Raw genomic sequence first — 13,455 nt, 5'->3', positions numbered from 1 at the left:
CACTGGAGGTCTCCCTCCAAATAAACAAAGAAGAGTTGTGTTTGCATTTGCTGTTTCAGTGTTAAAGCATCTACACAACGCTGAACGTGCTTCATTTTTTTTCTTCTTCTCATCGAGGCACCACCTAAATTCGACACCGCTCCTGTTTGGCCAAGCGCGCTCTGACGCCCTGCGAATTTACTTCAGTTCGTCCGGCCACAGTATCTGGGCTACTTTCTATGCAAGACTGCTGGAGGATTTTAGGGGTTGATCAGGCGTCGGAGCGAAATAGGTTAAACTTAAATGACCTCCGATCACGAAATGATCAGACAGCGTGTGAAAGCGCTTCTGGACAAACCTGGGAATGGGAACTGTGCCGACTGTGGAGCTGCAGGTAGGCTGGAGGAGTGGAGTCACTCTCAGATGCTGGACATCCAGTTTTAAGAGTGTTCATACATTCTGTGGCAATCCCAACTGAGACACACGAACGTAACTGCTTTAGTTTCTCTTCTCGGGCAGTTATGACACCTGTGCGATAGTTGACACAATGAAGATTTTCACACTGATGCAATACGTTTGTGAGTTCTGATAAAAAAACAACAACAACAACCAATACTGTCAGTCGGAGGTTTTCAGTAGTTTCAGTAAAAAAATTTTTTTATTATTATTATTTTTACTGTTCATGCTAAGTAGCCAAATGGGTGTTTATGTACGTGGTTGGTTTTCTTCTTCAGCTTGCAGACATGTGGTCACACACCCTGAGGAACACACCTAGTTGTTTAACATTAATCAAATCTGCAGCTCAGTATATGAGAGCATGCATGCATTTTCAAAAAGGTGTTGCTTGTGAAATTTACTTTCACTTATCTACTCTGCAGCCTTCAAGATTCTCTTGTGTGGAAGGCGACAAGCACATGAGAGCATCATATTAAAATACCAGTAATAAACACGGCTGCAGTTCTCTTGGAGTCCTTTCTTTCAGCTCTAAGTTTTGAACACACTCATACATTTTTAGGCTCTGCGTGCATTACACTTTCTGTGTAGAATGACTTCAGTGTTAGACCGAGAGGGTGAGTCGGCGTGGGACTTGCTAACCACGCGGCAGCATCTTGTCTCAGTGTTACAGATACACGGTTTCGCATGTGCACAGTTTTTAAATTATGCTCGAGGAAGTAATCGAGCTCTTTGTTCTCATGCTCTCTTGCATGTGTGCGGCTTTGCCTTCCTCAGAGACGGTTTAAAGGCTGGCTGCTGAATGCTGACACCAATCTTGTTGCCCCAGTTCTGCGGTTCAGTTACAAAATAACCACAATGGCAGGTATAATATAGCCTCACGCTGGTCAGTGCAATGACGCTAAAAATTAAACTTCGAAATATATCTGCATCTCCTCACACCTTCACTGTATTATAACCCTGCTCAGCGTTTGTTCTCTGTACTAAATTTAAAAACATTTAGTGCAGCTTGTCATACTGCATGAGTTAAAAAAAAAAAAGAAGAGTGTGTGGTATACATAAAACTTTGTGAAGTTTTTTCTTTCCCTGCTTTTCAACTTTTAAACCTTTGCTTAAGCATTCATGTTAAAGGTGAATGTGATGTGTATTTATGTATCTATTCCTGCATACAGACGCTTATTAAAAACACGGGGTCTTGATATAAATACTGAAGATTTAGGCTGCCTAAATTTAGGTCCTAGAAACAAGCTTATTGCGCACTAGTAACTTCCTGTGTATACTATAGTGAGCATATGTGGAAATCTATTTATGCTGTGCGCTGATCATCTGCTTATGTTAAAGACGAAGAGGCAGAATGACCGAGAAACAACCAAGCTTTTATCGTTGGCTTGTCTTAATCTTGTTATGCTTCTGCCTGTGCTGATTTCTGTTCTTTCTCAGGCGACATTTGTAACATATTTGTGTTTATTTGAAATCTTAATCAACTACAGCAATGGTTGTTCTATTTGCCTGTGATAACCACTTTTCCCAGTTACTATTTGGAACCATTAGTGTCTGTCAGGAATTTTTCAGTGTGGCAGTTACGTAAGGTAAAATATTTTGTGTGTGTGTGGTCATATACCTCTTTATCCTGCATTACAGGCCCAGAGTGGGCATCGTACACCCTTGGCGTGTTTGTGTGTCACAGCTGCTCAGGCCTCCATCGAAACATTGCTCAGATCAGCAAGGTCAAATCTCTTATTCTGGATCCCTGGACCCCTTCTGAGTTGGAGGTGAGAAACCCAGTAGGAGATCCTCTAGTAAGTGGGGATCAGCAATCAGGCTTGAAATCACATCTGCACCCATCTCTCTCAAGCATCTATGAGCAGCTATCTTTCTGTCTCCCACACTTCCCCCTGCATCTCTGCTTGAAAAAATAATAAAGGTCATCTATATGAATTAAGCTTGGACTAAAAGAAATGGGCCAGCAGCTGACGGACACAACCAGCTTCTTTGTGTACTTATGCAAAGGCGTGTCTGTGTATACTTCTCTGCGTGCTGAGCAGCATCCTCAATTTTAAATACGAAGACACAAAAGTGCAGCAGTCAAACTTTGGGCAAAGAGTCAGCCAAACTAACACTGAGCTCCAAGCACAGCATTTTGAATATCTACAGAAAGCTGTGAACACAAACAGATATTCCTTATAGAGTGAATGTTTTTTCCCCTCCTCCACAGTTTATGGACTCTGTTGGTAACAATGCTGCCAAAGCCATATATGAACAGCTAGTTCCTGCCTTTTACTACTGCCCCACCTTCAAGGATTGCACGTAAGTAATCCATCCTCTTTTGTTCCACTTTATGTTTGAGTCACCTCTAAATACGCAGTCAAAATGTAAAGAAAGTACACCCTCTTTCACTTCGAAGGTTTTACACATTAGTACATAATAAAAAAATATTATGTTCCTCAGCAAATCTTGAAATTTGGTAAATACAACCTCAGACAAGCTACAATACACGACATACTGCACTGTGCCATTGTATATTTAACAAAGATTAAGCCAAATTGCAGAAGCCGTATGAAAGTATAACCTTAGGGATTGAGAGGGAAGGTAGCACACAGGTTCTACTAATCAAATGAACTTGATTGATTGATCATCAGTAAGTGTGAGCACCTCAAACAAAGAAGTTTTGGCAGCTTGTTGTTCTGGATCATTCAGATACGCACTGACACAATGCCCAAGATGAAAGGCATTTGCAGTGATGTTATAGAAGCAATTGTTGCTGCCCACTAGTCTGGAAAGGGTTATGAGGTCATTTTCCAACAATTTCAAGTCCATCTTCCTAGAGTGAGAAAGATTCTTCACAAGTGGAAAACATTGTAAGACCTCTTGCCAACCATGTTAAATGTTAAAGTACATGACAGTAGAAAATTAGAAAAACAAAAGAAATATGGCACTTTAGAAGGGTCGCCTTGATGCCGCCTTCATGGCTTATGTTTGCAAAGTTGCATCTGAGCATACCAGAAATCTTCCTGAACAATGCCTTTTGGACAGATGAAACCAAAAGTCAAAAGTCTGGCCATAATGCCAAGAACTATGTTTGGTAAAAAAAAATAAACGCAGCACCTCAGCACAAACACACCAAACCAACAGTCGAGCACAGTGACAAAGGGGTGATGATGATCATTTTAACACAGGCTAAGGACCAGATTATTTTTTATTATGTCTTGATATGTAAAACCTTTTAAATTGAAAGAAGGTTTCCATTTTCTTATTATGACTGCAACATGGATAAGCACAAAGCAGTGGGATATGACAGAAACTGTTTTTGTTTTTAGTAATAAGTATTGAAAACTATTAAAACTAGTAAATTTCTCTCTATATATGCTCTAAATTAATTGTTATTTTATGCAGTAAATATTAGCAATGGTGCCTTTAAGCCTGCAGCTGTTGGGAAAATGGATGTCTTCATTAACAAGTGGTTTTGGTTTGGCAGGATGACATTGATAAGAATGCCCAGTTCCTGTAGTATGAACAGGAAGCAGCAATTCAGCACGAGGGTTTCTTCTTAACTGTTCAGCGATATAAATAACAATTTTGAACAGCACCACAGTGACCTGTCATGTCAGAAAGTCTAAACGGGCATGTGTTGTGTTTTGGAGGGGTGACTGATGAGTGAAGAAAATAGGGATGAAAAAGGCAGATCCATTTACTACAGTGAAGAGCTGCACACACAGTAATACCGCAGCAGTTTGAACATACTGAGAAGATGCATACAAGTGCAATTATTATGATTATTATTATTAAGGGAACCAAAAAATACAGAAAATGGAAAAAAGGAGAAGAATATGACGCTAAAGAACATCACACACCATCTAATCGTTATTATGTTTGAAACAGGACAAGGGAGACACAAATGATAATTACAAGATGATGAGGTTGTATTTGATAGATGTTTGCACAAAATGAATCCACGAGGGTCGGCATCTGCGCAAGTTAATGAGATGTTTACAACAAATTAGCTGAGGCATGAAGTAAACATCAAACCCAGGCAGAGCTGAGTGTCTAACAGCCTCCGTTCTGCAGGGTCCTGCGGGATCAGTGGATCCGAGCCAAGTACGAGAGGAAGGAGTTTTTGTGCGTGGAAAAGCAGGAACCCTACTCGGCAGGTAAGAATACAACATACCTGTGCACAGTTATATGCATATAGTTATACCCTTTTACATGACCAAAAGAAGATGTATTTCTGCGTCTTACGCTGCACCACCCATTCAGTGTTGATTGAATCAGCGAGAAAGCGTCATCTATTAACCCAAACAAGGATCGAGGACAGAAAACACGCCACTTTACCACCTCCACTTCAAGTAATAATTCAGGAATTTGGGAATAAAGAAAATAATTGAAGGGCATAAAAACAGAAATGAGATATATCAGCTTAATTGGTGAGATGTTGGCAGGTGCTGTTGTTGCAGGAGGTACTATGTGACTTGGTAATGGCATCAAAGGGTGTAATAGGAAATAAATAGTCATGGTCCACCAGGCACCATCACCCAGTGCTCATTTACATAGCCCAGCCCAATTAGTCAGCTGTTTAGAGATAGATGGTGTGTCAGCATGGCTTATGTTGCAGAGACAATGAGGGTATGTCATCAAGTGAAGAAAACGGTCTTTTTCTGCCCTACAGATCCTTTTTATTCTCGTTTCTCACTAATTACCAAAACACCCTTTTCTCATTTTAGTTTATCTAAACTCAAACTTAATGTGTGAACACTTATCCATGCCTTTTGTGCTGAATCATGTCCCTTTCATAATGGACGTCTGGCTAATTGCCCAATGCAGTCTCATAAGAGACAAAGAAGCACCAGTGGAAACCAGACTCAGTTAATCAATAACGGACGCCTCTGCCACTGACTGGCAATGAGTGTGCAAATGCCAAGACTGGACTACTATGAGTCTGCCTGTTATGACTATTGTGATTTTCGCATGCACGAATGTATGACACAGCTAAGATTATGATGCGAAGATTATGTAGCGTTTCCAAAACAATCTTCTCTTATTCACTTCTCTGAATAATATGGACACACCCTCATTAGTGGACGTTACATTTAGAGTTCTCATTTCATATCGTCAGTATCGTCTGTTGAGTTGCACAATGGCCATGATTGTAAAATGAGGTGCATTGCATCGCTGGGTGTGTAGCAGAAAATCCCTATGCTGTTTAAATCATGGCATAAAAATTGCTTTTTTTCTACAGTCGCAAGGGCAGTATGCAGTCGATTCACAAAACCTAAATAAAATAGCAAACAGAAAATGTATTTGAATTGAATCCATGCTAAAAGCAATAAAATGCACTTTAAGATATTTAAAGCAGATGATATATTTAACACCGATGACAGGAGAAACTTTATTTATATAAAAACAAAACTCCAGTTATTCGATTGTTATCTTTATACATCTTTATTCTTTCTAACCAATGTCTGAACTGTTGGTAACTATTTATTTATATATTGTTTTAAGACCTTTATACACACTGCATGTATGGTTTTCACCAAACTCGGTGCCAAAAAGATAGGCGTAGTTGTATTAATGACAATAAATTATTATTTATTTTAATATTTACAACTTTTTTGGACACTGTATGAAATGTTTAGATACAGAATATAAGTGCTGAAAATGGGCAAAAAGTTGAGGTTAATGTGTGAATAGTTAACCCGGCACTCTTTGAGATAAATGATTTAGTAGAACGGAGTAATTTGAAGTATTTTTATTGTGATTAGACCTTTTTTTCCAGAGCAGGCTGTCTTGTTTTTCAGGGCAATGGGGATCTTGTGTTGTGTGTTCATACCTATTCATAGGATCTTATTTAAAAGAGCCACACATAAAGGATAGGCCTACCCCACAATGTTACAATGCTGCTAAGTTCTGAGAAATCCACTCTTCTCTTTAGCAACTACTCAGAGTTGAGCAAAGTCTGAGGAAATGGGAAGCTGTCAGACGTGTGTATATGTTACCCAGATAAGAAATGATGGTCACAAACCATACATACTATCAAGCTTGAAAGACTGCTTCCCCTGGTAACGTCTGTTTGGAAAACAGGAAACAAGGCAAGTTAAATTTTGTTCAACCCGACAGAAAGCAGTTTAAAAAAAAATTGTACATTATATAATACAATACTTTGTTACTCAAAACCACACCTTCAGAAGGTGTGTGTGTGCGATTGTGTCTTAGAATTTGTAGTAGGGCAGCATCACAGATGGTAGGTTCACATGCTGTAGTCCACATGATGAGGAAGCAGAATGTGATGGGTAAAATCAACACAGTTCCCTTTTAACTAAGTCGTATGAGGTTGTCACTGGGTGTCTCTGAGGAACCTCGTGCATTTAAAAATTAGCATAAAGCTTAAGATTTGCTTTTGTTGTGTGCCAATATACAATCTGAAGTGTATTGTGCGTTGTATTGTTAGTGCTGCAGAGTAGATGTGCAAGGCAAGCAGGAAGGTTTGTAACTAATTGCTCTGGTCTCGTGTTAGTCAGGTCAGCTGAACATATTTAAAATGTAGACCGCAGATTTGAGTCTGGGCTAAGATCCTGGCACACATATGGATGTTTGCATGCAGAAACTAAAAGTCTTCTCAGTTGCAGGTAGAGAATATAAAGCCCTGTTATCATAGTCTCATGACAGTCAAACTTTGTCTCTCTGTCAATGCTCCCTTGTGTTGTGCTGTGCAGAGGTTTAGAGCATGTGAATATGCGTGCCTGCCGTGGAGGAAGAATGCCCTCTTTTGTGCATGAGCATTGTATACAACAGCGCACATAGATTTTATGCCAAAACATGCAGTATTCATCTGTGCAGGATCTGGAGAGAGACGGACACTGCCATCCGAAACTCCCTTTGCTCTTCCAAGTGTTTGCAAATCTTTAACTTTCTGTTATCTCAGTGAATCATTTCTCTTCTTCTCCTCTGTTCTGTCGTTGTGGAAGGTTTGACCCCATCCCAGAGGTGGAAGAAAACAGGTTCAGGTTCATAAATTATTGATGAAGCTATTGCTCAGCCACAGCAACAGGTTCTATTTGTGACTCAAAATGCATATTTAAGTAGGAAAGTGAAGAAAGATGCAGGTGTACCATAATTCTAGGTACTGTAATTTACTGTATAAATTTCTGGCACATCCTCCTCTTATTTTGAAGCCTCTGGCCTCTATAGCAATGTATTTAACCTCATGCAGCAGCAGCAATTAACTGAGGTGCTTTTTTTTTTTTTTTTTTGGTACAGTTTCTTGCGGGGGAAGTAGTTTTCGTTGTTTCTGACGAATCAATGTAATATATTACTAGGAACACATGCAGCTATTCATATCCAGTCAGATTTCCATTTAATTTTGATTAAGACCATTTGCTCACGTAGTATGCACCCTTAAACACTTGGCTGCCTAATTAGCCTTTTGAGTGCTACATGTAAAAATGGGGAAACTTTGTAGTTCACGTGTGACTATGGCGATTGCGTTGTAGCATCACAGTGTTGGTAGAGTAACAGCTGAGGAACAATACCCAAGTGCTTTTTGATTTCGTATCAACTTCAGCATCAGGATCTAGCTCTCTGTTATTTGGGTGCATTTTATATTTCCTTAGTGTTTCAGTTTTAATTGTCTGTATGAGAATAATGTTATTACGGTTTTGTGTGTGGCCATGGTCAAGAATAGGACCATCTACTACTGTGTGTGTGTCTATGTGTTTGTGGGGAGGAGAAAATAGGTGAATGATTGACATGATTATTTAGGTATGACTAAAAATAAGTGGAGTCATTCACTGCTCCCGATTGTTCAGTTACAGCTATGAAACAAACGTGCTTAGTGTGTGTGCTAGCATATTTGTTTCAGTAATTTTCAGGCTTGTAGATCAGTAGAAGCTTAATTATTTATGTATAGTAAAAGCCATTACTGAGGTTCTTAGAACAGTGGTCACAAATACTAAAAGGGTACACACACAAGCACAAGGTCATCAGTATGTCTTTCAGTGGCCTCCACCAATGTTGTTACTGGTTAGCTCTTCAAGCGATTGTGTAATAGGCGTTTAATTCACCGGATGAGTAACCACAAGACGTGGTTGTGCAATAATATAACTTATGTTTTCTTTAGCATTTGGATTAGTTTAAACCTATTTAGCAAGACAATGTGGGTTTAGGGATTTCCGTACTTGCTTTCTGGAATTAAAGTGTCAGCCATGAGTGTAAGGCGGCATGAGTCAATTTTTTTTTTTTTTAATGGCAAGTGGATATAAAAGCTTTGTGTATTGTGCAATTGCTGCAACTCTTCAGAACAATTTCTGTCTAAATATATCAAAATAGTAGGAGTTAACCTGGCAAAGCAAATTAAACCATATAATTTTAGATTTTATTTGAAACATAGCATGAACATAAGCGATGGGAACTGAACACTGAACAGGGTCAGAAACAAAGGTCCAAAACAAATGCCAATGCTACAGTATATGCAGAGAGGCTATCATTGTTTTATAATGTAAATGGATCAGCCTTAAAAGTGACAGTTTTCTTCTTGCTCTAAATCACCCAGTGCACATTTATCTATCTGATTATCAAGTTAATAACAGTTTGTTTATTTGTGGACATTTCTTAGATGTGTGTCTGAGATTTTCAGCATTAATAAAAGTTGTTTTGCTTTCACCCCCAACCTGTGTTTCTCTCCTCCTGGCAGGCTACAGAGAAGGGTTTCTGTGGAAACGTGGCAGAGACAATGGACAATACCTAAGCCGAAAATTTATTCTGTCCGAGCGAGAGGGTGTGCTTAAATACTTTAACAAGCATGACGTGAGTTCTGTCTGTTTTGCTTACACTCTATCACTTCATACATGTCCTGATTTTTCTCTTTGTAATATATGAAGTTGTATAAATAAGGAGCCTGTGTGTTTTGGCAAATGTGGTTATCTCCTAGTCTACAATTGGTTAATAATGTGCAAAAACAGCCTTGATAATGGCGAGAATGTTTAACAAAAAGTCTTTACTTTCTGCAGGCCAAAGAGCCTAAAGCGATTATGAAGATCAATACTTTGAATGCCACTTTCCAGCCATCCAAAATGGGCACTGCCCATGGCCTGCAGATAACCTACTTAAAGGACAACAGCACTAGGAATGTCTTTGTTTACCACGAGGATGGAAAGGTGAGTTGACATGCCCCGTTTGGTGTTTCAGATGGGAAATCGTGAGCTTGGGAAAGTTAATGTGTCCCTCTAGAGGAAAAGGTTGGCAATTACAATTCAACATGTAACAAATTTACTTTAGTAAGAGCATCACAGGGATCTGTTTAATTAAAAATAGTGACCAATATATTTGCCAATAGCTTAGTTTCAGATGGTTTTCTTACAAAGCATTTTTAAGAAGTTACCTTGTTAGTGGAATTAATTGGGGATGGGACCAATGGTTTAAATGACATGATAATGTGTAACTTAGCCATTATACTTCCTTATGTCCTTCTCTTAAGGAAATAGTGGACTGGTTCAATGGGATCAGAGCAGCTCGATTGCGCTACCTGCAGGTGGCTTTTCCTCTAGCTCTAAACTCTGAGGTGAGTAAGTGCTCTCATATATGGGCTCCTGCATGAAGGCAGCTACAACTAAGGTGGCTGAAGACAAGTTTTTCCTTTTCTTTTGAACTTGTCATTATGAAGGTAATATTGCACACAATAATGGCATCTTTTGTGCTTCAATCTGGTTGCTGTACTCATGATTTAAGCTCATGTAGAGGTTTAATTTAAACCTTTTGCAGGTGTTTTTAACTTCAGTACAGCTCGGTAAACTGTATTTATTTCTAAAATGTCAAATTCAATTCAATTCAGTTTTATTTATGTAAAACACTAAATCACAACAACTTCTCAATGTGGTTTAACTGCAAACCAGTAGTCAGTTTAATATAAGCATGCGCACATATACAGTTAAAAAAGAAACGAACAACAAATCAAACGTTTTCCTGAAATGATTGAGTATGTTTCTTTTTCTTTGTGCAGCTGCTGCCAAAGGTAACCAGAAACTACCTAAAAGAGGGCTACATGGAGAAGACTGGTCCAAAGGTGATTTTGTTTTGTGTAGATAAATTGCCGATCATATAGCACAGGAGAAAAATAAAATAAAAAAATCACAGTGATGCCGTCAAGATGACTTCGATGTCTTGTTTTCTGTCCTGCAGCACACAGAGGGCTTCAAGAAGAGGTGGTTTACGATTGATGACAGGAGGCTCTTGTATTTCAAGGATCCACTGGTAGTAAAGTTTCACCAGTAAAACATATGAAAATAATTTTAATTACACACTGTGACCAGCAGATGGTGCTGTGATGTTTCTCTACAGTCAATTCTTGTTTTTAAGAGACCACGACCCAGAATTTGTGCAAGTAGCCTTTAGCACAGCGCCTTTGATTTTATTCACACGTTTTGTGTGTTTTTATACTTTAATGAAGCAATTTCCATATCCATTAACTCTTCTGAATTTAAGTTTGATTCAGGTACATAAAACTACATTACATACATTAAAACTGCTTCTCTCTCTGCTTGTAGGATGCCTATGCACGTGGTGAGGTCTTCATCGGTAGTCAGGAAAATGGCTACATTGTGCTTCCCAACCTCCCTTCCACTATCCAGGGTTACCATTGGCCATTTGGAATAACAATAGTGACCCCAGATAGGAAGTTCCTCTTTGCATGTGAGACCGAAGTGGAGCAGAAAGAATGGATCACTGCTTTCCTTACAGTTATTAACAGACCAATGCTGCCTCAGGAGTATGCAGGTTAAAATAAAAAAAAATTACAAAACACATACAGTGCTGTGCAAAAGTCTCGAGCCACCCCTCATTTTTTAATATTTTGCTAGGAAATGTGCAAAGATACAAAAAAGTGCTGTGTAAATAGTTATCAGGAATTGTTCTCAATGCTTCTTTAAGGATGTTCAAAGCTCTTCTTTGGATGTTGGCTGGCTTTTGTTCCATTCTTTGTTGAGATGATCTCACACTGATTCAGTAACGTTGACCTCCGGGCTCTGGGGAGGCCAATCCATGGCTGATACTGTCCCATTGTGTGTTTTCTATCAAAGGTATGCTTTTACTGCACTTGCAGTGAAAAATGAAGCTGCTGCCAATCTGACAATTTCTAGATAGTATTGCACAGTGGATCAAAATCAGATACTTTTCTGTGTTCATAATTCCATCGTCCATCCATCCAAACATCCTTTTCTGCTCATCCTTATTAGGGTTGTGGGTGGACTGGAGCAGGTATAGGGCAAGAGTCAGGGTACACCCTGGACAGATCGCCAATCTGATGCAAGGCTCATATTTCCACCAATTTTGACAAAATCTGACACACAACTGGCTGAAAACCATGACAGAGCTTGGTTGTAGAAACTTACACTGTTGTGTACACTTTTTAGCTCAAAGCTCTTTGGGAATCACCTTATTAGTACATAAATACTATTTTGTACCTGTCAAACTGTGTTATCTTTGGCATTTGTTAAGATTCAACAAAAGAAAGTAACAAATTTTAAATTGGTTCTAGTCTGTTATGTGCAGAGACAGCACCGGCTCATGTCCTAAATGCCTTATAATGCTTGAAAGAGTAACAGGTTAGTCTTGAATGGTTTCGCGAAACAAAACATAAGATATTCTTCAGGTCAAGAACAAGACCTGGACTTAAAGTGAGTGAAAAAGCAGCTGATGTCAAAAGAAGATCTTTAGAAAGAATGAAACAAAGTCGGGTCCTTGGAAGCAAAATATAAAGAAATAAGGAGTGGCTCAAGATTTTTGCACAATACTGTAAATCGTTTTTTAATACATAGAAGAACGTGCCACTATTTTCTTAACTCATGTGGCTCTATTTTCTTTCTCCTTTTCTACAGTGGAGGCATATTTTAAGCACAAACCGTGATGAGGACGAAGAACTTGGTGCAGGGTGAGGAATATAGAAACTGCCGCTGGAAGAAGAAAAAAACCTTGACATCTTGTAATAGAAGCACTTACGAAAACTGAAGGCTCACATAGAAAACAGCCTCACGGTGACACAGCTTTGATTATTTGGCATTCCAGCAGTTACCCTTTTGTCTCTGCCTGTCGTCTTCGTCAGCCTCACCTACATGATGTGCCAGACACGTTTCGTGGGGAGCCATGAATGTTAGCTAACTCATCTGCTATGTGGTCTGACTTACTTTCATACTTGAAACAGGACATTTACACTGAATGTGCAGATGTGTGTGTGTCTGTAAACTTGGAGTTAGAACGGCTGCTGCTCACGAGATTTCAGTGTAGTGTTCTGTCATCAGTAACAAGATTACATTTCAGATGTATGAACTGCAAACTTCTGACCAATTATATGCAGACCAAAACAGATTTATCTGACATAAAACTGCATGTTAACATCATTAAGGTGGTATACATACATTATTTTATATTAGACTTTCTGTAAAAATATGTGTAATTCTGAATGTATTTATTTTTTTTAAACTGTCTAATTTTCTATGTGCCACACAGGTAGAATAAACAATTTTTGCTTTTTTTTTTGTTAGCACAGATGTAATCAATGTAACAACTAAGTACTGCCTAGCCTTACTGCTTCTTCTATATATACACAACTATTTAAATATTTCCTTTATGTCATGAGTTATTATCCAGCAGAGGGAGACATAGGAAAGGCTTTAGACTAAAAAAGGCTCCAGCAGCTTAACTTCATCAAACCAGTGATTGCTGGTCTACACTTTAAGTGATTTGTGAAAGCAGCCCTAGGAAAAAGGCACAACAAGGTTTGAGCACTACTGTCATTGGACTGTCGCACAATTTGTTCAAACCTGAAGAGCTGACGTCAATCAGCGTGAACACGCACATGCTCTCTGCTGCGCTCAGTGATCTGTAATTGCATGCTTTGTATTGTGTAACTGTCCAAGAAGAGAATTTGTGTAAGAGAAATATGATGTATACATATTTTTTTTATTGTAGTTTTAAGTTACAAGAAAGAAGTTACACACTGAAAAGTAGTAAACCAAATAAACAATACTCTTAACTTCAAGG

The 13,455-nt window shown here is 38.8% G+C and overlaps 1 protein-coding gene across 1 annotated transcript; it reads left to right on the top strand.

Annotated features, from left to right (window-relative positions):
• LOC113020725 (arf-GAP with dual PH domain-containing protein 1-like) lies at window positions 1-13,453 on the top strand. The gene is made up of 11 exons (XM_026164928.1): window positions 1-373; window positions 2,074-2,204; window positions 2,648-2,739; window positions 4,498-4,580; window positions 9,116-9,228; window positions 9,432-9,578; window positions 9,899-9,982; window positions 10,421-10,483; window positions 10,600-10,671; window positions 10,965-11,193; window positions 12,294-13,453. The coding sequence occupies exons 1-11, from the start codon at window positions 283-285 to the stop codon at window positions 12,320-12,322; spliced, it is 1,134 nt and encodes a 377-aa protein (XP_026020713.1). The 5' UTR covers window positions 1-282; the 3' UTR covers window positions 12,323-13,453.
• The last annotated feature ends 2 nt before the right edge of the window (window positions 13,454-13,455 follow it).

Source organism: Astatotilapia calliptera, chromosome 4 (genome assembly GCF_900246225.1).
Source record: "Astatotilapia calliptera chromosome 4, fAstCal1.2, whole genome shotgun sequence".
Classification (NCBI taxonomy): Eukaryota; Metazoa; Chordata; class Actinopteri; order Cichliformes; family Cichlidae; genus Astatotilapia; species Astatotilapia calliptera.
Note: the sequence above shows the minus strand (reverse complement) of the source record. Positions and strands in the feature narration are given on the sequence as shown.